At 46.0% G+C, this 25,234-nt stretch overlaps 1 protein-coding gene across 1 annotated transcript in view; it reads right to left on the reverse strand.

Moving 5' to 3' along the window:
• Positions 1 to 728: 728 nt before the first annotated feature.
• Positions 729 to 25,234, reverse strand: part of OXTR (oxytocin receptor) — an 86,819-nt gene continuing 62,313 nt past the window's right edge. Inside the window, exon 2 of the mRNA XM_077451574.1 lies at positions 729 to 8,212. Within this exon, the coding sequence (XP_077307700.1) occupies positions 7,962 to 8,212 (251 nt within the window). The 3' untranslated portion in view covers positions 729 to 7,961. The remainder of the gene's footprint in view (positions 8,213 to 25,234) is intronic.

Consider the following 25,234-nt stretch of genomic DNA (forward strand, 5'->3'; position numbering starts at 1 on the left):
CCTGTTTCATGCTGCCTGGACCTAAACAAGCCCTTACAGTGTGGGCACGATTTTATTGTCAGATGACAAACTGACCTTTGAAGCAAAGCCCTCCAGTAGTGCGCTGTCACTGCTGCCGGGGGCTTCCCCCTTCACCTGGTCTTGCTTCTGGGTTTGCATACTCCTGCTATGTGGCTAGCCGGGCCCGTGATGACGTCACTCTCGTGCAAGTGCGCAGCATACTGTTTTTGTGCGTGTTTTCAAAATTGGAGTGGGCCGGTCTGGATGAAGTCCAGGGCCAAATTTTTGTCCCAGTCCAGCCCTGGGGCCCTCTGGCAGTGCCCGAGTAGCCCAATGGTCAGTCCACCCCTGGGTAGAGGGACATGCATGTTCTAGATCCATGGTGGGCAACTAGCAGATTGTGGAATCCCTTATACCAGGGAACACACACAACAAGGCCACTCTCCACCCCCCTTAACCCTCATCTGCCCATAGCTGACATTAAAAACACATAGTGCATACGCAACTGCCCAGCCAACCCCAGCTGCTAGAAAGCAAGCCCACACACACTGTGAACCCTGCATGCTTACTATGGGCAGACAAGCCACAGAGGGGCAAAGATGCTCATTTATTTGTCATGTATTAGGAGCCAAGGAGGGGAGCACCGTTTCACATCTTTGCCTCGGGCGCTAGACGGCCCTGTTCCAGCACAGTCGACACAATTCTACAAAATTTGGTTGCTGCAGAAATTAACGTTCAAATCATTTTAGACTTTATTATAAAGGCTATAAGTCCCCGAGTTCTTTCATACATTCTTATAGTGGCTACAGCGCCCAGAACGACCGTCTCACATGAGATCTGCGCCGCGTCATTCAGTGCTGTCGGTGGCTGTCAACGAACATGTCCAATAAATACAGCATTGACATTTACAAAGCAGGTGAAGTGAAAAATGGTGATAACGGTGGTGTGAGGACTAGATATGGACAGGAATTGGTGCAGTGTTAGAGACATGACTGAGCCATTACTGGTGAATTTTTATATGTCCTATACATGGTGACATATGATGCCGGAAATTGACAGCAGACGTGGTGATGCAGTGATAGGTTTTAAAAATTACTCATTGGCGCTGCAACATCCGAGAAATGCTATACTATTAATAAATGGCTGTACATTTGGTAGACACCTGACACTAGGAAACAAACAGCGGCCTTCTTTGTGATCAATGCACTAGAAAGGACTGGTCAATTATGAGGCCATCTTGGATGATTCACTGGGAAATAGCCAGAACACCCAGACCAGATGATGTCATTTCTTCAAACCTTAGTTGGCAAGACTAAGCCCTTGTACACACGGTCGGAGATTCCGACGGAATGTGTCCTATCGGACCGTTTTGTCGGATAATCCGACTGTGTGTGGTCTCCATCGGACTGTTTCCGTCGGAGTATCCGATGGACCAAGTTTTCCAACTTGTCCATAAAATTTTCCGATAAAATGCTCCGATCGGACATACTCCGATCATGTGTAGCCTACTCCGACGGACAAAGTGCCACGCATGCTAAGATCAAATTCCTAGACCAAAGCTATTGGCTACTAGCCTGAACGTAGTCCCGTCGTAACGAAATAACGTCATCACGTTATGTACAATCGGATTTTCCGACAACTTTGTCCGACCGTGTGTATGCAACAGTTTTGGACAAAATCCGTCGGACAAAATCCGTCGGACAAAATCCAACGGATTTGGTTGTCAGAATGTCCGACCGTGTGTACAAGGGCTTAGGCCATCTTGTCCATACTCTAGGACAGACTTTCTCGACCAGGGTTCATTGAGGTTCCTCCAGAGTTTGCTAGGGTTTCATTGACCAATGGGCAACCTTTGGCTCTCAGATACATTTCCCAATGACACCATTGATCGTTTTAGCTATAGGTTAAGTGGAAATTCTTCTCAATGACCTCAAATTGAAGGATCATTCTTCCCATTGACTATAACACTAATGTACTCTGAGCTGCAGATGAGCCAGTTGGCCCAGAAAGTTACCTCAATAGTACCTCCATGTTAAAAAGGTTGAGAAGGGCTGCCTTGGGGACTAGTGACATCACTAAGAATGTTTTTTTTTTTTTATTCCTGAGGAACCAGTGATAGCCTATTAGAAAAATGGTGTTGTAGATAAACCCAACTGAAGTCACTTCACTAGAACAGTTACCGTAAGCCCCATACACACTATCAGATTTTCTGCTAATTTTTGTCTTCAGGTTTACCAAAACTATGTGGTAGAAGGGCCTGCCTGATTGCATACAAATGGAAACGCCTAAGGTTTGACCTCATATTATATGGTTTTGGTAAATCTGAAGGAAAAACTCAGCAGAAAATCTGATAGTGTGTATGGGGCTTTACTTGAACTGTCAACCCTCTAGGCTGGCTTTTCTCAACCAGGGTTCATTGGAATCCTAGGATTCCTCAAGAGGTTTTTTTGAGCAATGAGTAAGTTCTACCAGTAAGATAAATTCCCACTGACACCAATGATCTATTTAGCTATCTGTAAGGCAGGGATTCTTCCCAATGACCCCAAATCTGAGTATCATTCTTCCCAGAGACCATCACACTAATGTACCCGGAGCTGTCAATGAGCCACTGAGCCCCAAAAAGTTATCTCAATGGGTTCCTCCATGTTAAAAAGGTTTAGAAAGGCTGCCCTAGGGACTAGTGACATCACTAAGACCGTGTTGCGTCAATTTCCAAGGAACCAGTGATAGCCTAATAGCAAAATAGTAATGTAGATAAGCCTAATTGACGTCACTTCACTAGAAAAGTTACTTGAGCTGTCAACCCTCTAGGGCCATGGACACTGGTGGATCTTGATCTCCAACCTATACTGACTATCAATGTAAATGGGGCAATTTTCCACTGACACCCAATGTAAAGGGTCACTTCTACGCTGACCAGCAACGTAAGAGGGGAACTTTTCAATGGACCAATAATGCAAAAGGGTACTTCGCCAGTGGCCGCTTGCGTAAGTGAACCCTTCTTTTCTGGCCATTATTTTTTATAATTTCTCTTACCATTTACTAATCACACTAATATACTATGACAGGGGTCTCCAAACTTTATAAACAAAGGGCCTGTTTACTGTCCTTCAGACTTTTGGAGGGCCGGACTTTGCCCAGTGGGAGTAAACAATGCCAGATCTTTGTATTAGGGGGAGAAATAGCTTGTGCCAGTGAAAAGGAATAGTGCCCCATTGTTGGTGTCAGTGGCAGGAATTACGCCATACTGTTAGTGTCAGTGGAAGGACTAGTGCCCCATTGGCGTCAGTGGCAGGAATTATGCCATATTGTTAGTGTCAGTGAAAGGAATAGTGCCCCATTGTTGGCGTCAGTGGCAGGACTAGTGAACTATTGTTGGTGTCAGTGGAAGGAATGGTGCCAGTGGAAGGAATGGTGCCAGTGGAAGGAATGGTGCCAGTGGAAGGAATAGTGCCTCATTTTTGTTGTCAGTGGGAGGAATTATGCCCCATTGTTGGTGCCAATGGTAGGAATAATAACTCAAAGCCTGGATAAAGTCAAGCAAAGGGCCGCACTTTGGGGACTGTTGTACTATAGCATGGATATGCAATTAGCGGACCTCCAGCTGTTGCACAACTACAAGTCCCATGAGGCATAGCAAGCCATTGGCTCCCACTACTGTCAATCAAATCCAATGATGCTGGCACCGGGGCCGAGTCCTGCAATCAGCCTCTATGGACGCCGAATGCGGGACTCGGGAGCGCGCCCGCAAGGTAACCCCCGGAGAGGGTGCTTCTCCTAGGGCAGGGATATGCAATTGGCGGACCTCCAGCTGTTGCACAACTACAAGTCCCATGAGGCATAGCAAGACTCTGACAGCCACAAGCATGACACCCAGAGGCAGAGGCATGCTGGGACTTGTAGTTTTGCAACAGCTGGAGGTCCGCTAATTGCATATCCCTGTACTATAGTATCAATTTTAGCAGGGGGTCCCTAGGAACTTAAACACTTTCAAGAGTTCCTCCAGAGGTAAAAAGGTTGAGAAAGCCTGCTCTAGTGGCTAGTGATGTTACTAAACCCAATTAGTTGCAAAAAACTAGAAATTTGTTTTGTGACTAATGCCAATAGAGCCAAAGATCAGGCCAATTATTTTTTTTTTTAAACCTGTGATGTCACTGCTGCCTCAGATACAAGTCCACCAAACTAAACGGGTTCCTTTACGTTGGGCAGGCCACCATACATTTGAACGAATAACTGGATTTTAAAACACCTTAGATCCTTTAATATATCCTGGAAATGTAAGCAAGTTTGCAAATATACTGTATGTTTTTCACTTTTCCCTTTCTCCGATTGTCCCCTGAGAGCTGTACCAGATCTTCTTAAATGTCTGCCAGTTCAACTTTCCTGCCTGATGGCTGAAGAACACAGGAGGACTAGTGTAGTTGGATGAAAACGGTATCTCTGGGATCCTTTATAGATGTGCATGCTTGTGGTTGACAGCCTCTTGGTTATATGCTATCAGATTATAAAACCTGCTTCTATAGTAATATATTAAGCTTCTTTTCTAAGTGTAGTGTTAACCAAAAAGTAATCTTTGATGTCACATTTTTACATGCTTGATGAACTATATAAGCTTTTTCTCAACCAGGATTCCATGGAGCCTAAAGCCGCGTACACACACGGGCGGACTGTCTGTCCAACTTACTCCGCTGAAACACATTTCAGCGGACAGTCCGCTCGTGTGTGGGCTTCAGCGGACTTTTTCAGCGGACAGTCTGGCGGACTAAAGGCCCGTACACACGGTCGGACTTTTTGACAACAAACATGCAAATTAGCTGTTTTGGAGCAACATCCGACTGTGTGTACGCTCCATCGGACAAACTTTTTTCTGTTTTCATCGGACTTTTGTTGGCTGTGCGAACGGACAAACTTTCTGGCAACAAAAGTCCGATGGAGCAAAGTCCGACCGTGTGTACGCAAAAGCATCGGACTTTTGTACAAGGTACAAACACGCATGCTCAGAACCAATGCAAAAGATCAGACTACAATACAGAAGTTGACCAAAGGTGGCGCTGGAGTCATTGAATGTCCTCTTTTGAAGTGGCGTCAGTACGTTGTGACGTCACTACGTTCGTGTTTGTTGTCAAAAAGTCCGACTGTGTGTATGCAATACAAACTTGTGGACCACGCCCTTTGTACAAAAGTCCACGGAAAAGTTTGTACAAAGTCCGACCGTGTGTATGAGGCTTAAAGGCCCATACACACACGATCAGACTTTTTGACAACAAACATGCAAATTAGCTGTTTTGGAGCAACATCCGACTGTGTGTACGCTCCATCGGACAAACTTTTTTGGTTTTCATCTGACTTTTGTTGGCTGTGTGAACGGACAAACTTTCTGGCAACAAAAGTCCGATGGAGCAAAGTCTGATCGTGTGTACAGAAAACCATAGGACTTTTGTACAAAGTGCAAACAGGCATGCTCAGAACCAATGCAAAAGATCAGACAACAATACAGAAGTTGACCAAAGGTGGCGGTAAAGAGCAGAAAAACCACGTGGTTTGGTGAAAGTTGGCTAAAAAAGTCCTGCTGTGTGTATGCAATACAAGTTCAGGGCCGACGCCCTTTGTACAAAAATCCAAGGGAAAGTTTGTACAAAGTCCTATCGTGTGTATGAGGCTTAAATCTTTCGGAATTTCCGTAATACAGTCCGTCCAACTTTGGTTTCAGCGGACAGTCCTTTTGTGAGTAGGCTAGTTGGACGGACTAAGTATGGCGCATGCTCAGAAAGGATTTACACGGCGGAAGGTTGCATTGCTGAGTATTGGACGTCCTATTTCTAGTCCCGTCGTACGTGCTGTACACGTCATCGCGCAAGCTTTCAACGGACTGTCTGTTCATCGTGTGTGGTCAAGTCCGTTCATTCAAAAGTAGGACGGACTGTCCGTCGGATTGTCTGACGGACTTAGTTGGCCAGACAGTCCGCCCGTGTGTACGCGGCTTTAGGCCCCTTTCACACGGGACGGATCTGTGATGATCCACCCCGTGAACATCCGCTTGCTCAACGGGGATCGCTCCGTTGATCCCCACTGAGCCGGCGGATGACAGGGCGGTCCCTGCACACTGTGCAGGAACCGCCCTGTCAGATCTCCGCTCTCCTCTATGGGGGTTCGGATGAACACGGACCGTCTGTCCATGTTCATCCGATCCGCTCTGCAGACGGATAGAAAAATAGGATTTTCCTCTGTCTGCAGAATCGGACCATAGCAGAGACGGATGATATCGGGTGTCAGCGGATAAACGCTCATCCGCTGATACCCGCTATCCCATAGGGATGCATGTATGTCCGTATTTCATCTGAAAACAGATGGATGAAATACGGACATACTGTCCGCGCGTGTGAAAGGGGCCTTAGGGTTCCTCCAGAGTTTGCTAGGGGTTCCTTGAGTAAGGAGCAATTTCTGCCATTTAGATAAGTAACCACTGACATCAATCATCTTTTTAGCTAATGGGGGATATACCGATTAAGCACAAGGAACAATACGTCCCGTGACCATCAAGCTAAAGTACTGTGAGCTTAGATGTAGCAGTTACTAATAGGGGTTCCCTGAGACTGGAAAGTTATTTCAAGGGATTCTCCATTGTTACAAAGGTTGAGAAAGGCTGTACTATACTGTTTTCATTAACTCCAAAGCAATGATTCTTATCCTCTTAATACTTGTTAGCAGAGGCGTAATTAGAACCCCGGTGCAAGAAACCATGAAGGGTTCCCCTGACCAGTGGGACCCTTTCCATCAGTCCCAGACCCTTTCCCTCTGGGGTGCTTTCCACCAGGCCCAGGGTCCTCCCCGCTGAGCCCGTTACCCATAAGCCCCAGTTCACACTGCTGCGATGTATCGTGCGACACTAAAGGCAAAAAGACTGTGCACTTTGCAAAGTGCAGTTGCTCCAGAGCTTAGTAAATGAGCAAAAGCTCAGCTGAATTTATTTTATTTATTTTCCTTGCACGTGATTGGGTATTCTTTGCAAAGTGAAGAGTTACCGAATTTACTAAGCTCTGGAGCAACTGCACAGTCCATTTGCTTTTAGTAAATCAACCCCATTGAGAGAGATTTACTGGAACATTTGGACACAGAATCTGGTGCAGCTCTGCATAGTAACCAATCAGTGTGCACCAGTTTTATTAACTCTCCTCCCATAAAGTCGCAATGCAAGTCAAAATACAATGGCTGCTGTCTAAATCAATCTGACTGAAGGTGCAGCGACTTTGCTGTGATTTGAGTGTCATAGACTGCAATGTTAAATCACAAAAGTTGCAAGCAAGGAAGTGGCGAGCAAGTTGTGTGACAGCAGTGTGAACTGAGCCTTACAGTCCCTTCACATGTCCTGCAGAGGCCCCCCCCCCTTCCTGCTGTCTTAGTCCGCCCCCATGGTGGCGGAATGCCAGGGCCCAGTTATGATCCTGCGACCCTGGTAGTTCCACTACTGCTTGTTAGCATTTTGGGACCCTTCAGATCTTCAAAGCCTGGAAACCATGAACATCTAGCAGCTATTACCAATGGGTAACAGGAATTACCAAGGTCCATGCACATCTAAAGGGAGACCGGAATACTTTCTTTCTAATAACACCTGGATGCCTTGTGTCCCCTCTCCAGTCGCCCACGGCTTCCTTGAGTTTCAGAGGTCTTCTGCTAGGTATAAAAGCAGAAACTTATCCTCAAGACTGCAAGCTGCTGACATAGACTGAAACATTAAAAAAAAAGAAGCCACATAACAGTCACATGTACTGTTCATCCAGAAGGTCCACTTCTCCATACATCCTACTCTTTTAGTCTCCCATCTTGCCTCTCCTAAGATTGGGGTCATCATCAACTCCACAGCAAGGAAGATAATCTACAGTGTCCCCAAGGCTTTGTCCTCTTTTGTGTCCACCATCTGTACCACCTGGAAAACCCAACCCAGTACAAAGGGGGGAGGGGGGTCACACTGTCGATGGCTGAGTGATGCTCTTTTGGCTGGAGCTCTTCCGACTCAAGACGAACGTTGAGGAGTTGCTCTTCCTGCTGGCGCTCAGGTCGCTTCCCTGCTGCTTGGCCTTCAGGTACCGCGCCGAGCAGCAGAGAAAGCGCTGCAAGAGGTCGTGGAAGAGGTGTCCGGTGAACAGCATGTAGATCCAGGGGTTGCAGCAGCTGTTAAGGCTACCCAGGAGCATGGCGATGATGAACAAGGAGGCTGCGAGAAACAGAGAAAGAGAATAAGTTTGGTTGAAGTATAGGAGGCGAGGCACATAGTCAGAATAATAGGAGGCATAAAGGTATAACGCCACAAATGAACAGAGAGAATGCTGGGGGGACATGGCTTTCCAATCATGTTACTGTAGCGCTACCCCCGCAGGAGCCGCTGCTTATTTGGGCCTATTTCCCCACTCACAGCATATACAGCCAGGCACACAGCATTTTCAGCATTCTTCCTTTGGCTCAATATTCAGTCCAAAGTTTTCTTTTAGGGTTTTTATTGGAACAGGAACTTGGATAGGAATGGGGGCATGGGATACCCCAAAACTGTAGAAACAGAGGACTGCTATGCTTCTGGCTGTTTTATACAAAAAATGCAGGCTGCATTGTACATCCTGTGGCTGTATTGAATTGTTCAACTCCTGGCTGTACTGAGCAGTATAGCAGGCTCCTCACTGTTTTGCACAAATCCTGGCTGCGTTGCCCTTTCTTGTGGGATAAAATACCCTACAGTCACTTCTCTGTATAGCAGGATCAATGATCCACTCAGTCCCAGAATGGTTGGGCTTCCTCCCACCAACTCCCTTCAGTCTCTGATCCAGACTCACTTTGCTAGGCCCCCAAGCTAAGCCTAGTTGGGACCTCGATGTCTTGAAAGGCTCCACTGGCATCCTGCACAGTGGTCTCCTCTGAATCACTGGACTTAGGAACTCTGCACCCTGGCTGCCAAGCCTCACAATATTTATGCCCCCACCCCCCACCTTCTGGGCACACCTTCCCAAGGATTGGCTGGAGTTGCATAAATATTCAGGCTGCCTGTCTCTCACTCTCACTATGCTTCTAGCAGTCTCTAGAACACATATGGCAATAGGGTTGCCACCTCATCCGTTTAAAACCGAACATATATGAAATACACAGGTTCTGAGGCTAATTAAATGCATGTAAGGCACTAAGCGAGTTTAATCAGCCACAGAACCTGTGTAATTAATATGTGTTCGGTTTTAAAGGGAAGAGATGGCAACCCCATATGTCAAACACAAGGCCCGTGGCCCGAATCTGGCTCGCCAGGGTTTGTCATGTGACCCTAGCAGTCAGAACGTGGTAGGACTCCATTCCACCACCTCTGGCTCTCACTCTCCGCTTCCGCTCCCAGCTGTCACTTGTAAACACAGAAGCTGTCACTCTGTATACAGTACACCCCTGAACTCTGCATTCTGTGCATAGTGCACCCCTATACCCTGGACCCTACATAACGCACTACTAAAGTCTGCACTATGTACATAGCATAATCCTGAACTCTGCACTCTGTACATAACAAACTCCTGCTCCTGAACAGTGTTCATTTTGGCAGCAAATTTAGATTTTTTTTTAGTCTTAGGACTGAAATGGAATTTTAGTTTAAGGCCTCATGCACACGAGACGCAGTTAAACGCGCGTTCAGATGCAGTTGGACAGTTTTTTCAACTGCACCTGAACTCATTCAATGTTATCCTATGTGTCCATGCACACAGTCTCGTTTTTTTCCGTTTATATGCAGTTGCGTTTAATCTCGTTTTTCCAGAAGCAAAAAAATGCGTTCAGAAACAAAAATTTCTGCGTTTCAGACGCAAAGCGCGGCTAAACGCGGCACCCGCGTTTAGCCGCGTTTGCGTTTATATGCGTTTTTAAAGGTGACCTTTTTTTTTACATTAAAAATCTCAAAAATGATTGCAAATGATGAAAAACCATTAGAAAAATATTTTAAACAATTGCAATTGCAAGTGGACAATCCACAACTTGTGGCAAGTGACGTGGCAAGTGGACAATCCACAACTTGTGGCAAGTGACATGGCAGGTGGCAAGTGATGTGGCAAGTGAACAATCCACAACTTGTGGCAAGTGACGTGGCAGGTGAAGTGGCAAGTGACGTGGAAAGTGGACAATCCACAACTTGTGGCAAGTGACGTGGCAAGTGACCTGGCAGGTGACGCGGCAAGTGACTTGGCAGGTGACGTGGCAAGTGGAAAATCAACAACTTGTGGCAGGTGACTGGCATGTGACGTGGCAAGTGGACAATCCATAACTTGTGGCAGGTGACGTGGCAAGTGACGTGGCAAGTGGACAATCCACTTGTGGCAGGGGACGTGGCAAGTGACGTGGCAAGTGGACAATCCACTTGTGGCAGGTGATGTGGCAAGTGACGTGGCGAGTGGACAATCCACAACTTGTGGCAGGTGATGTGGCAAGTGATGTGGCAAGTGGACAATCCACTTGTGGCAGGTGACGTGGCAGGGGACGTGGCAAGTGGACAATCCATAACTTGTGGCAGGTGATGTGGCTGGTGACGTGGCAAGTGGACAATCCACATCTTGTGGCAGGTGACGTGGCAGGTGACGTGGAAAGTGGTGTGGCAAGTGGACAATCCACAACTTGTGGCAGGTGATGTGGCAGGTGACGTGGTAAGTGGACAATCCACAACTTGTGGCAGATGGCATGGCAGGTGACGTGGAAAGTGGACAATCCACATCTTGTGGCAAGTGACGTGGCAGGTGATGTGGCAAGTGACGTGGCAAGTGGACAATCCACAACTTGTGGCAGGTGACGTGGCAGGTGATGTGGCAAGTGATGTGGCAGGTGATGTGACAAGTGGACAATCCACATCTTGTGGCAAGTGACGTGGCAGGTGACGTGGCAAGTGACGTGGCAGGTGACGTGGCAAGTGGACAATCCACATCTCGTGGCAAGTGACGTGGCAGGTGATGTGGCAAGTGACGTTGCAAGTGGACAATCCACAACTTGTGGCAGGTGACGTGGCAGGTGATGTGGCAAGTGACGTGGCAGCTGACGTGGCAAGTGACATGGCAAGTGGACAATCCAAAACTTGTGGCAGGTGACGTGGCAAGTGACGTGGCAGGTGACGTGGCAGGTGACGTGGCAAGTGATGTGGCAAGTGGACAATCCACAGCTTGTGGCAAGTGACGTGGCAAGTGGACAATCCACAACTTGTGGCAGGTGACGTGGCAGGTGACGTGGCAAGTGAACAATCCACAACTTGTGGCAGGTGACGTGGCAAGTGACGTGGCAGGTGATGTGGCAAGTCACGTGGCAAGTGGACAATCCACAACTTGTGGCAGGTGATGTGGCTGGTGACGTGGCAAGTGGACAATCCACAACTTGTGGCAGGTGACGTGGCAGGTGACGTGGCAAGTGAACAATCCACAACTTGTGGCAGGTGACGTGGCAAGTGACGTGGCAGGTGATGTGGCAAGTCACGTGGCAAGTGGACAATCCACAACTTGTGGCAGGTGATGTGGCTGGTGACGTGGCAAGTGGACAATCCACAGCTTGTGGCATGGCAGATGACGTGGAAAGTGGACAATCCACATCTCGTGGCAAGTGACGTGGCAGCTGACGTGGCAAGTGACGTGGCAAGTGGACAATCCAAAACTTGTGGCAGGTGACGTGGCAAGTGACGTGGCAGGTGACGTGGCAAGTGATGTGGCAAGTGGACAATCCACAGCTTGTGGCAAGTGGACAATCCACAGCTTGTGGCAGGTGGCATGGCAGATGACGTGGAAAGTGGACAATCCACATCTCGTGGCAAGTGACGTGGCAGCTGACGTGGCAAGTGACGTGGCAAGTGGACAATCCAAAACTTGTGGCAGGTGACGTGGCAAGTGACGTGGCAGGTGACGTGGCAAGTGATGTGGCAAGTGGACAATCCACAGCTTGTGGCAAGTGACGTGGCAAGTGGACAATCCACAACTTGTGGCAGGTGACGTGGCAAGTGACGTGGCAGGTGACGTGGCAAGTGATGTGGCAAGTGGACAATCCACAGCTTGTGGCAAGTGACGTGGCAAGTGGACAATCCACAACTTGTGGCAGGTGACGTGGCAGGTGACGTGGCAGGTGAACAATCCACAACTTGTGGCAGGTGACGTGGCAAGTGACGTGGCAGGTGATGTGGCAAGTGACGCGGCAAGTAGACAATCCACAACTTGTGGCAGGTGATGTGGCAAGTGACGTGGCAGGTGATGTGGCAAGTCACGTGGCAAGTGGACAATCCACAACTTGTGGCAGGTGATGTGGCTGGTGACGTGGCAAGTGGACAATCCACAGCTTGTGGCAGGTGGCATGGCAGATGACGTGGAAAGTGGACAATCCACATCTCGTGGCAAGTGGCGTGGCAGGTGATGTGGCAAGTGACGTGGCAAGTGGACAATCCACAATTTGTGGCAGGTGACGTGGCAGGTGATGTGGCAAGTGGACAATCCCCAACTTGTGGCAAGTGACGTGGCAAGTGGACAATCCACAACTTGTGGCAGGTGCCGTGGCAAGTGACACGGCAAATGCAAGTGTACAACTGCTCTCTATGCTGCTGCTGCTCACTCTGATCAAAATAGCAGAAATAGTTAAAAAAAAATGCTTTGAGAGCTTGGGGAGGGTCTACATGATGTTATCTTTATAAACGCGTTTAAACGCAAACGCGTCTAAACGCGTCTAAACGCGGCATGCAAACGCGGCAAAACGCGCGTTTCTAAACGCGCGTTTCAGCTTTTTTTTAACAGAGGTTTCATCTGCGTCTCGTGTGCATGAGGCCTAAGTCCCATTTTAGTCTCCTGCAATTGTTTTGGTTTTAGTCGTATTTAGTTGACTAAATCTCCAGTATATTTTAGTCGACTAAAATGTCCTATGTTTTAGTTGACAAAAATCTCTAGTACATTTTAGTCGACTAATACACACCAATTTTAAGTACACAATGGGGTTTATTTACTAAAGTTGGCAAGTGCAAAATCAGGCTCACTTCTGCATAAAAACAAATGAGCTTCTAACCCCAGCTTGTTCAATTAAGCTTTGGTTATAAAACCTGGAAGCTCGTTGGTTTCTATGCAAAAGTGAGCCTGATTTTGAACTTTACAGCTTTAGTAAATAAACCCCATTGTGTACTTAAAAGTGGGGTATGCCTGTACTAATTTTAGTTGTCTAAAATCGAATAGGTGTCGTTAAATTGTAATGCATTAGTTAACATTTCTCTACAATTTCCAAACTCATTATATACTGCTGGAGTGAAAAATCAAATATGGTATTATTTATGGTATTGAGGTATTAACATGTCACCAGTGTTAATTTTGAAGTCAAATTTCAATTTAGTTTTAGTCTTAGTCTTTTCTTTTGACTAAAATGGCATTTTAGTGTTAATCGTATTTTAGTCATCTCAATTGTTTTAGTTTTAGCCGTATTTTAGGTGACTAAAATAGTATTCATTTAGTTGACTAAAATGTTTTAGTCGTTTTAGTTGACAAAATTAACACTGCTCCTGAACTCTGCACTCTGTATGTTGCCCACTCCTGAACACTGAAAGCTAAGTTGCTAACTCCTTTTTCTGGCCAAAGGTGGGCCAGAAGACATTGGACCAGATATTGGCCTACCAACAACAACCTACAAAGCCATCCACAACTCTGCTCCAAGATATATCACTAAACTCATCTCAAAACACCAATCACAATGTCCTCTCCATTCCTCCCAAGACCTTCTGCTCTCTGTCTCCATCCTCACCTCCTCCCATGCTTGCGTCCAGGACTTCTCAAAAGCCTCTCTGGAACTCTTTATCTCAATCTATCCAACTATCTCCTACTCTGTCCAAAAAGCTACAAAGTCATCAACAACTCTGCGCCCAAATATTTTCCCAACCTCATCTCAAAACACCAACCAAACCATCCTCTATATTCCTCCCAAGACCTCCTGTTGTCTATCACAATCGTCACCTTCTTGCCTCCAGGACATCTCCAAAGCCTCTCTGGAACTCCTTATCCAAATCTATTCAACTATCTCACACTCTGTCCAACAAACTACAAAGCCATCCACAACTCTGGCCCGAGATTTATCACCAGCCTCATCTCAAAATACCAACCAAACCATCCTCTCCATTCCTCCTAAGACCTTCTGCTCTCTATCTCCCTTGTCATCTCCTCCCATGCTCACCTCCAGGATTTCTCCTGACCCTCTCTGGAACTCCTTCCTCAATGTATCCAACTATCTCCTACTCGGTCAGACAACCTATAAAGTTATCCACAACGCTGCCCCAAGATATATACCCTCAAACTCGTCTCAAAACACCGACCAAACTGCCCTCTCCATTCCTCCCAAGACCTCCAGCTCTCCATCTCCCTCATCACCTTCTGCCAAGCTCGCCTCCAGGACGTCACCAAAACCTCTCTGGAACTCCCTACACTGGAAGTCTATCCAATGATCTCCAACTCTGCCCACCTTTAGGTGATTCTTGAAAACCCATTTCTTCTAGGAGGCCTATCCCCCCTCGAAGTAACAAAATGTACCTTGACGTTCAGCTTTTGTATCACTTGACTTTCCCTTTTAAATGGAAAGTTCTAATGAGCAGGGCCCTCTGATCCCATATGTATTGAATTATAATGTAATGGAACCGTCTCCGTCCATTCTGTAAAGCATTGGCGCTATATAAATCTTGTATAATAATAATAATAATTGTGAGATAGTCTAAACAGTCCAGCAGTTCTATGACTAGCTCCATTTAATGTAGTGGAATATTTTTCCTCTAAAGCAATATACAGAAGACAAAACGCTGTCACAGGTACAGAACATTACATAGGAATAAGATCTACATTCAATCTAGAGAAGAACAAGAGATCGTACTGCTTGCGAAAACATGTCCAAGGTCACCCATCTGCAGAGACTCTTCCTAGAAATACAACCCTCCAGGGGAAGATATGAATATAAAGAGCACATAATATTTGCAGCTATTGTTGCTCCGGGCTTTGTATTTGCAAAAAGATTAGGAGGCCTTAATGAATGGTGATAATAAATCTGCACGTGGATTAGACTGAATGATATGCTGTTTGCAGGAGGGTTTACGTGCGTTGTGTACACGTGCGGTCCTTCCTTATCCAAAGGGCCATCATGAAAACCGTAGGTGAGGCCCAAAGGTGGATTCAAACCTGAACAATGAAAGTTTGTATCGAATTAGCTGCCCTGGGAAAGCATTAACATTTCTTATCGTATGAGATCCAGGAAATGCAGGGCACAGCCGCTCCTCTGATAATCTTATGGCCCCTAATGTGAAAAGGTTACAAGCATAAAATTTTACATAAACAACAGTTGGCTTAGCTGTACATGTAAGCTCAAATATCAACCTGTGATTTGCCAATTCATGGGTGATGGTTCACTTAAATGCCCCCATTGTATATACTCAGCCACCTTTTACTCCCTGCCTTTCCATTCGTCCAACAGAGCAGCCTTGCTCAACCTTCTCTTACATGAAGGAACCCTTAAAATAACATTCAGGTTTCATAAATTCCCTGCTAACAATTGCTAAATCTACAGATTAAAGTGGCTGTAAAGACTCAAGTTTTTTTTTTACCTTCATGCATGCAGCAGCCTCCCCTAACACTTACCTGAGCCCGATCTTCCTCCAGCGCTGTGCACGGGAGCCTTGGCTCTCCCAGGTCTCTTCCTCCTCATTGGCTGAGACAGTCAATAACAGCCAGTGAGCCAATGATGAAAGAGTGGGGGTGAGGAAGCCGCTTTCTATAGGGGCACTAGGAAGGAGGGAGGGGCCAGGAGAGCCTGTGGGAGACCCGAGAAGAGGAGGATCGAGGCTGCTCTGTGCAAAACCACTGCACAGAGCAGGTAAGTTTGGCATGTTTGTTATTAAAAGACAAAACAAAAACAAAAAAATGCCTTAATTATCACTTTGGTGGTCAATAGGGATGATCTTGGGTTCAGGCTGAACCCAGAAATAAGCTGCCATTATTGGGCCAATGAGCTGAGAGCTGGAGATTTCTAGAAGGGGTGGGGATGCTCATGACATCAATGGCCTAATATGGACACATGACCAACCATATGAGGTTAGCGGTCTTGACCTAATATGGACATGTGCCCATGTTAGGTCAATGGGTTTTGATTTAGAAAAACTTGGGTTCAGACTAAACCTAAGATCATCAAGAGTGGTCAGAAGAAGTTATGCCCCTCTTACAGAAAACTAATAGGATAAGGTCAGTGGGTTTTGATTTTGAAGAACTTGGGTTCAGACCAAAACTAAGCTCATCAAATGTGGTTAGAAGAATGAATGCCCTTGTTACAGATAACTATTAAGATAAGTTCAATGTGTTTTTGATTTTGAAGAACTTGGGTTCAGATGAAACCTAAGCTCATTAAGAGTGGGCAGAAGAAGTTATGCCCCTCTTACAGGTAACTAGACATGTGCAAAAGGAAAAAATTTGTTTCGTTTCGTTTTAATTAGTTAATTCATTAATTTCGTTTAGTTATATTCGTTAACTTCCTTAAATTCGTTTTCGGATTTCGTTTAGTTTTCTACCGAATTCGAAAAATCGGCCACATTCGAAAATATTTCAACGAAATTCGAAAATATTTCTACCGGATTCGAAATGATTTCAACATGATTCGACATTATTTCAACCACATTCGAAAATATTTTGTGATCCGACTTTAGGGCCATGTATCTCGGGGTCACTTGGTGCTAGAAACTCCAAATTTGGATATGTTGTAGCGCTAGTACTATTGTGTTTGCAAATTTGGGGTTTCTAGCTATAAGTGACCCCGAGATATGTGGCCCCAAAATCGGGTCGCAAAATGTTATTAGTTAATAGAGCAGAGAATGACATTTTGCGACCCGAATTTGGGGCCACTTATCTCGGGGTCACTTATAGCTAGAAACCCAAAATTACTAGCACTATAACATATCCAAATTTGAAGTGTCTAGCACCAAGTGACCCCGAGATACATGGCCCTAAAGTCGGGTCACTAAATATTTTTGAATGCGGTTGAAATAATGTCGAATCATGTTGAAATAATTTCGAATCATGTTGAAATAATTTCGAATCATGTCGAATTCATTCAAATTCATTCGTTATATTTCTTTCGTATTCGTTGTAATTTGTTATTTTTTTATTCGGACATTCGGATGCATCCGAATGTCCGAAAGATGCAAAATTCGTCTGAATTTCGATTCGTTACGAAACTAATTGCACAAGCCTACAGGTAACTAATAATATAATTGATGTCAATGGTTACATAGCTAAGAGGTGCATTTGCACATTGCTCAAGGAACCCCTAGTGACATCTCAAGGAAACCTAAGGTTCCACAGAACCCTGGTTGAGAAAGTCTACATCAGTTGATTTGATAAACCCAATGAAGATATGGAGAGCATATCAATTATTACTCTTCTCCCCACAGCCAAAAGTACTTGAGCAGCCAATTGCCACCACTAGAAGCACAACTGGAGGGTTCTTGGAGCTCTGTAAGCCCCAACTGGAGTAATTCAGAGCTAAAACAGAGCTCTATGACTTGAATCCAACAGGTAAAAAGGTCAGAAGATATGAAAAGGGAAGGTTAGTATAGGCAGCTTGAAGTATTTAAAGGAACATGTTGTCTTGCCCTCTATAAACAAAGCACGGGCTCACTTTAACTTGCATATAAAGACCTGGCTAAAAATCAGAACACCTTATTCATCCCAAAAGTGTTCAGAAGGGCTGAGGTGAGGATTCTGTGCTGGACATTCCAGTTCCTCCACTACAAGCTGGTCAAACCATGTCTTTATGGAGCTAGCTTTGTGAACAGGGACAAAAAAGGAGCATTCCCAAAATTGTTGTCACAAATTTTGAAGCTCACAATTGTCTAAAACAGGGATTTGCAATTAGCAGACCTCCAGCTGTTGCAGAACTACAAGTCCCATGAGGCCAGGGGTGGACTGACCATTGGGGCACTCGGGCACTGCCCGAGGGCCTCATGCCACTAGGGGGCCCCATCAGGGTTACCAGGCTCAATAAAACCAGGGACAGTATGTAAAAATCTGTGTTTTTTAAAAAAAATCCCAAGATTATAGATGCCCCCCCTCTTCAGTGTGTGTATGTGTATACTGTATGTGTGTGTGTGTGTGTGTATACTGTGTGTCCCCATAATCTCCTATTGCCTGGGGGCCCCATAATCTCATATTGCCCGGGGGGGCCCCATGAGTTGTCAGTCCGCCCCTGCATGAGTCATAGCAAGAATGACAGCCACAAGCATGACACACAGAGGCAGAGGCATGATGGGACTTGTAGTTTTGCAACAGCTGGAGGTCCGGTAATTGCATATCCCCCGTCTAAAATGTCTTTGTATAGCGGAGCAATAAGATCACTGGAAACACCTGTACTCCCTCATTTGAAGGGAGATCTACAGACTTTTGGTCATATACAGTGCCTTTAAAAAGTATTCACACCCCTTGAAATTTTCCACATTTTGTCATATTACAACCGAAAACGTCAATGTATTTTATTTGGATTTTATGTGATAGACCAACACAAAGTGACACATAATTGTGAAGTGGAAGGAAAATGATAAATGTTTTCAACATTTTTTTGAAATAAATATGTGAAAAGTGTGGGGGGTACATTTGTATGGCGCCCCCCTGAGGTAATACTTTGTAGAACCCCCTTTCGCTGCAATTTCAGCTGCAAGTCTTTTTAGGGATGTCTCTTCTAGCTTTGCACATCTCGAGAGGGACATCTTTGCCCATTCTTCTTCTTTGCAAAATATCTCAAGCTCTGTCAGATTAGACAGAGAGCGTCTGTGAACAGCTATTTTCAAGTCTTGCCACAGATTCTCAATTGGATTTAGGTCTGGACTGTGACTGGGCCATTCTAACACATGAATGTGTTTTGATCTAAACCATTCCATTGTAGCTCTGGCTGGATGTTTCGGGTCGTTGTCCTGCTGGAAGGTGAACCTCCGCCCCGGTCTCAAGTCTTTTGCAGACTCTAAGCCCTTGTACACACGGTCGGAGATTCCGACAACCAAATCCGTAGGAGTAATTCCGACGGATTAATTCCGGAAGAGGTCCGGAAGTGATGTTGCATACACACGGTCGGACAAAGTTGTCGGAAAATCCGATTGTACATAACATAATGACATTATTTAGTTACGACGGGACTACGTTCAGGCTAGTAGCCAATAGCTTTGGTCTAGGAATTTGTTCTGAGCATGCGTGGCACTTTGTCCGTCGGAGTAGGCTACACATGATCGGAGTATGTCCGATAGGAACATTTTTTCGGAAAATTTTACCGCCAAGTTGGAAAACTTGGTCCGTCAGATATTCCTACGGAAACAGTCCGATGCAGACCACACACCGTCGGAATATCCGACAAAACAGTCTGATAGGAAACATTCTGACGGAATCTCCGACCGTGTGTACAAGGGCTAACAGGTTTTCTTCTAAGATTTCCCTGTATTTGGCTCCATACACCTTCACATCAACTCTGACCAGCTTCCCTGTCCCTGCTGAACAAAAGCATCCCCACCACATGATGCTGCCACCACCATGTCTCACGGTGGGGATGGTTTGTTCAGGGTGATGTGCAGTTTTAGTTTTCCCCACACATATCGTTTTGCTTTTAGGTCAAAAAGTTTAATTTTGGTCTCATCTGACCAGATCACCTTCTTCCACATGTTTGCTGTGTCCCCCACATGGCTTCTCACAAACTACAAACAGGACTTCTTATGACTTTCTTTCTCCAATGTCTTTCTTCTTGTCACTCTTCCATAAAGGGCAGATTTGTGGAGAGACGACTAATAGTTGTCCTGTGGACAGATTCTCCCCCCTGAGCTGTGGATCTCTGCAGCTCCTCCAGAGTCACCATGGACCTCTTGGCTCTTCTCTGATGAATGCTCTGCTTGCCCGGCTGGTCAGTTTAGGTGGACGGCCATGTCTTGGTAGGTTTGCAGTTGTGCCATACTCTTTCCATTTTCAGATGATGGATTGAACAGAGCTCCGTGAGATGTTCAAAGCTTGGGATATTTTTTTATAACCTAACCCTGCTTTATACTTCTCCGCAACTTTACCCCTGACCTGTCTGGTGTGTTCCTTGGCCTTCATGATGCTGTTTGTTCACGAAGGTTCTCCAACAAACCTCTGAGGGCTTCATAGAACAGCTGTTTTTATACTGAGATTAAATGACACACAGGTGGACTCTATTTACTAATAAGGTGACTTCTGAAGGCAATTGGTTTCACTCGATTTTATTTAGGGGTATCAGAGTAAAGGGGGTGGAATACAAATGCACGCCACACTTTTCAGTTGTTTATTTGTAAAAAAAATGTTCAAATCCATTTATTATTTTCCTTCCACTTCACAATTATTTGCCATTTTGTGTTGGTCTATCACAAAAAAACAAATACATTCATGTTTTTGGTTGTAACATGACAAAATGTGGAAATCTTCAAGGGGTATGAATACTTTTTCAAACCACAGTATGTAGCTAGGTGTGGTGGTCAGGGATCCACAAGCTTGGCTGTTTGGTATCTAATTTCTAAAAAAATTCTTCAAACTTGTTCAAGACAGCAGCACAGAGGCCACCAACCAACAGCGAGCAATCACAAATAATCTGTTCATTGCAAATTGATATTTGATTGGTTGCCATGGATTACTGCACAAATTATTTTTACCCTCCATAAGATGACGTTCATCAACAGCACTCTATATTGACGCTCCATTGTCAGTGCCCTGTAGATGGCGCTGCGTTTCCACACACACAGAGGTTCAAGAACCTTTTTTTTTTTTTAATTTCCAAAGTGCCAACGGGGAGTTCAGAGAGAACGTTAAATGGAAGAGAATTGTACGGCGCACGATTTCCCCATATAAATATGTAACCACATAATTAATAACAATAAAGCAGACCGCTGTCTAATATTCATGTACAGAGGCGGACAAATGAGGAGCATAATAAGCCGGAGCGAGGTGATAAAGTGGTGGCTGGTGACTGATTTTTACGCACATTTAGAGAACACATATGGAAAGCATAAAACCCCTGATCGAGATAACCAAAACAACTAAAGTTCTATATCAGGACTCTGATCTGGTCTCCAAAAAATCTGAATTCTAATGTTAAAAATCTCAAATTCCACAATAAAAAGGGTTATAAAATGAAAGTGTATCCTAAGCCAAAGTGGAGGAGTGGTGAGGGGTTAGTTGGTTGAGGGCATTAGTGGAGGAGTGCTGATGGGTCAGTAGGTTGAGGGATTTAGTGTTGGAGTAGTGATGGGTTAGATGGTTGAGGGAGTTAGTGGTGGAGTGCTGAGGGGTTAGTTGGTTGGGGGAGTTAATGGTGGGGTGCTGGGAGGTAAGTTGGTTGAGTGAGTTAGTGATGGAGTGGTGAGGGGTTAGTTGGTTGAGGGAGTTAGTGGTAGAGTGGTAAAGGGTTAGATGATTGAGGGAGTTAGTGGTGGAGTGGTGAGGGGTTAGATGGTTGAGGAAGTTAGTGGTAGAGTGGTGAGGGGTTAGTTGGTTAAGGGAGTTAGTGGTGGAGTGGTGAGGGGTTAGTTGGTTGAGGGTGTTAGTGGTGGAGTTGTGAGGGGTTAGATGGTTGAGGGAGTTAGTGGTGGAGTGGTGAGGGGTTAGATGGTTGAGGAAGTTAGTGGTAGAGTGGTGAGGGGTTAGTTGTTGGGGGAGTTAATGGTGGGGTGCTGGGAGGTAAGTTGGTTGAGTCAGTTAGTGATAGAGTGGTGAGGGGTTAGTTGGGGGAGTTAGTGGTGGGGTGGTGAGGGGTTAGTTGGTTGAGGGAGTTAGTGGTAGAGTGGTAAAGGGTTATATGATTGAGGGAGTTAGTGGTGGAGTAGTGAGGTGTTAGTTGGTTGAGAGAGTTAGTGGTGGAGTGGTGAGGGGCTAGTTGGTTGAGGGAGTTAGAGGTGAGGGGTTAGTTGGTTGAGGGAGTTAGTGGTGGATTGCTGGGGGGTTAGTTGGTTGAGGGAGTTAGTGGTGGAGTGGTGAGGGGTTAGTTGGTTGAGGGAGTTAGTGGTGGAGTGGTGAGGGGTTAGTTGGTTGAGGGAGTTAGTGGTGGAGTGGTGAGGGGTTAGTTGGTTGAGGGAGTTAGTGGTGGAGTGGTGAGGGGTTAGTTGGTTGAGGGAGTTAGTGGTGGATTGCTGAGGGGTTAGTTGGTTGAGGGAGTTAGTGGTGGAGTGGTGAGGGGTTAGTTGGTTGAGGGAGTTAGTGGTAGAGTGGTAAAGGGTTAGATGATTGAGGGAGTTAGTGGTGGAGTGGTGAGGGGTTATATGATTGAGGGAGTTAGTGGTGGAGTAGTGAGGTGTTAGTTGGTTGAGAGAGTTAGTGGTGGAGTGGTGAGGGGCTAGTTGGTTGAGGGAGTTAGAGGTGAGGGGTTAGTTGGTTGAGGGAGTTAGTGGTGGATTGCTGGGGGGTTAGTTGGTTGAGGGAGTTAGTGGTGGAGTGGTGAGGGGTTAGTTGGTTGAGGGAGTTAGTGGTGGAGTGGTGAGGGGTTAGTTGGTTGAGGGAGTTAGTGGTGGAGTGGTGAGGGGTTAGTTGGTTGAGGGAGTTAGTGGTGGAGTGGTGAGGGGTTAGTTGGTTGAGGGAGTTAGTGGTGGATTGCTGAGGGGTTAGTTGGTTGAGGGAGTTAGTGGTGGAGTGGTGAGGGGTTAGTTGGTTGAGGGAGTTAGTGGTAGAGTGGTAAAGGGTTAGATGATTGAGGGAGTTAGTGGTGGAGTGGTGAGGGGTTATATGATTGAGGGAGTTAGTGGTGGAGTAGTGAGGTGTTAGTTGGTTGAGAGAGTTAGTGGTGGAGTGGTGAGGGGCTAGTTGGTTGAGGAAGTTAGAGGTGAGGGGTTAGTTGGTTGAGGGAGTTAGTGGTGGAGTGGTGAGGGGTTAGTTGGTTGAGGGAGTTAGTGGTGGATTGCTGGGGGGTTAGTTGGTTGAGGGAGTTAGTGGTGGATTGCTGGGGGGTTAGTTGGTTGAGGGAGTTAGTGGTGGAGTGGTGAGGGGTTAGTTGGTTGAGGGAGTTAGTGGTGGTTTGCTGGGGGGTTAGTTGGTTGAGGGAGTTAGTGGTGGAGTGGTGAGGGGTTAGTTGGTTGAGGGAGTTAGTGGTGGAGTGGTGAGGGGTTAGATGGTTGAGGGGGTTAGTGAAGGATTGGTGAGGGGTTATTTGGTTGAAGGAGTTAGTAGTGGAGTGGTAAGGAGTTAGTGTAGGAATGGTAAGGGGTCAGGTTTTTATTTGCTGTCAATGACATGTGGAAGTATTCCAATTGCTTGCTTCCAATGACAAAAGATTAATATATATAGTACGTTCACCTATATAAACTACAAGACAATGAATAAAAAAGTATTTTATAAGGGATGCATCTAAAAAAACAAAAACGCTGTAATGCGGAATCTATTATGGTCCTAGCACCCAAGGCCTCTACATGATCTGAAGGAGGGATGGGGGGGGGGGGGGGGCTTTGTCCATTGGCTACCATCATCCCTTAAACAGGATATCAAACACAACGTCCAATCTTACAAAGATCTTACGACTTCCGTGAGTTCCCGACCCCTAACAATATCAGGGGTGATAAGTGAAACAATACGACTAGAACTGAATAGGAAATCCATAATAAATGACTGATAAGGTGTGTGAGGCTCTGGGCCAGGGTTGTTTGGAACGTGGGTGGCTTTAAATAGAACCCAGAATAGATGTCCTGTTTCCCACGAAAAGGGCTGGGTGGGTGATTCTAGATATTTGGCAAAGATAGGCAAGAATTGGGCAACAAGCTATGCTCTCTCTACTTCCCCACTATTATTTGCATATCCAAAAAGAAAAAAAAAGGCGGCATAGCATAATAGATTATTCTTTTACTCCGATAAAGTGTAATTTGAGTTTTACTGAGATAAAAAAACAAACAAACCCAGTCCAGCTGAACGAAATACATTGTATTTTAACAAACAGATCTTTAAATATAAAGAGTCCAATCCAAAGTAGGCGACATTCAACTACGTATTAGATACCGGCCAGGGGCGTAACTATAGGGGGTGCAGCAGTCGCGACCGCACCTGGGCCCTGTGATGCAGGGGGCCCATGCAGCCCCCTCTACATATGGCCGGCAGCAGCATAGGCAGCTAGCACACACTATTACATACCCCCTCCATATCCCCCTGGGGACAGGGACCCCCACCTCCCCTGGGGACAGGGACCCCTTCTCACCTGGGGGCAGTAACTTTATCTTCCCTGGAGAAAAGGACCTCATCTCTTCTGGGGACGGGGACCCAATCCTGCCTAAAGACAGTCCCCCAATAGGGCACCTAAAAATGTAAAAAAATAAATAAATAAAAACTACTGATACCAGTGGTGGAACTACAGGGCTCACAAAAGGTCATACCTGTGACCACGCCCTGGAGTTCCACCGCCGGCCTCGGAGGGAAGGGCCCTGGCTGGGGTTCAGGGGGGCCCTTCATGGTTTCTTGCATCGGGGCCCTGAAGGTTCTAGTTACGCCACTGATACCAGCTCGCCAAATATTGTTTCTAGCTTCGAGACTAGTTAAATCAAAAGAAAGAAAAAGTAGAGCCACGTGTACGCCACTGTTTCTTTTTAGAGTTTTACATTTTGTTACCGTTCTTCTATATAATTGATCTCAACAGATAAATTGACATCCATGTTAGATGATTCATCCATATAGATGATTCACCATTCTTTTCTCTGAGAAGAAGAATATTCACCGTGGACCCGTCAAAATTGCAGTTAGTTTAACAACTATTATGGAAACGGCCAACAATATTCTTCAAATTCTTATCTAAGACGCCAATGTTTCCTTAAAGTGGTTGTAAAACCCTTACAAACCACTTTGACCTACAGGTAAGCCTAGATTAAGGCTTACCTGTAGGTCCAAGAAATATCTCCCAAACCTATACGGTTTAGGAGACATTTACCGTAGACAGCGGCGTGCAGGCGCACTGAGCGTGGCATCGCCGATGACGAAAATGCCGCGCGTCTCGGCTCCCGTGCGCATGCGCGGGAGTGACGTCATCGCGGCTTCGCCGAATGACAGCGGCGGAGCTGCGAGACCCACGAGAAGATGGATGCGCCGGACTACAGGGGACAGCGGTGACTTCATAATGGGCTACTATGCGATGCGATGCGATGCATAGTAGTCCATTATGCTTTGCCTTCGCAGGGAATGAAACATGTGCGGGAGTGACGTCATCGCGGCTTCGCCGAATGACAGCGTCGGAGCTGCGAGACCCACCGAGAAGA

This window comes from Lithobates pipiens, unplaced genomic scaffold (genome assembly GCF_037356315.1).
Source record: "Lithobates pipiens isolate NorthernLeopardFrog02 unplaced genomic scaffold, aLitPip1_a1.2 Scaffold_23, whole genome shotgun sequence".
In the NCBI taxonomy this organism is placed as follows: Eukaryota; Metazoa; Chordata; class Amphibia; order Anura; family Ranidae; genus Lithobates; species Lithobates pipiens.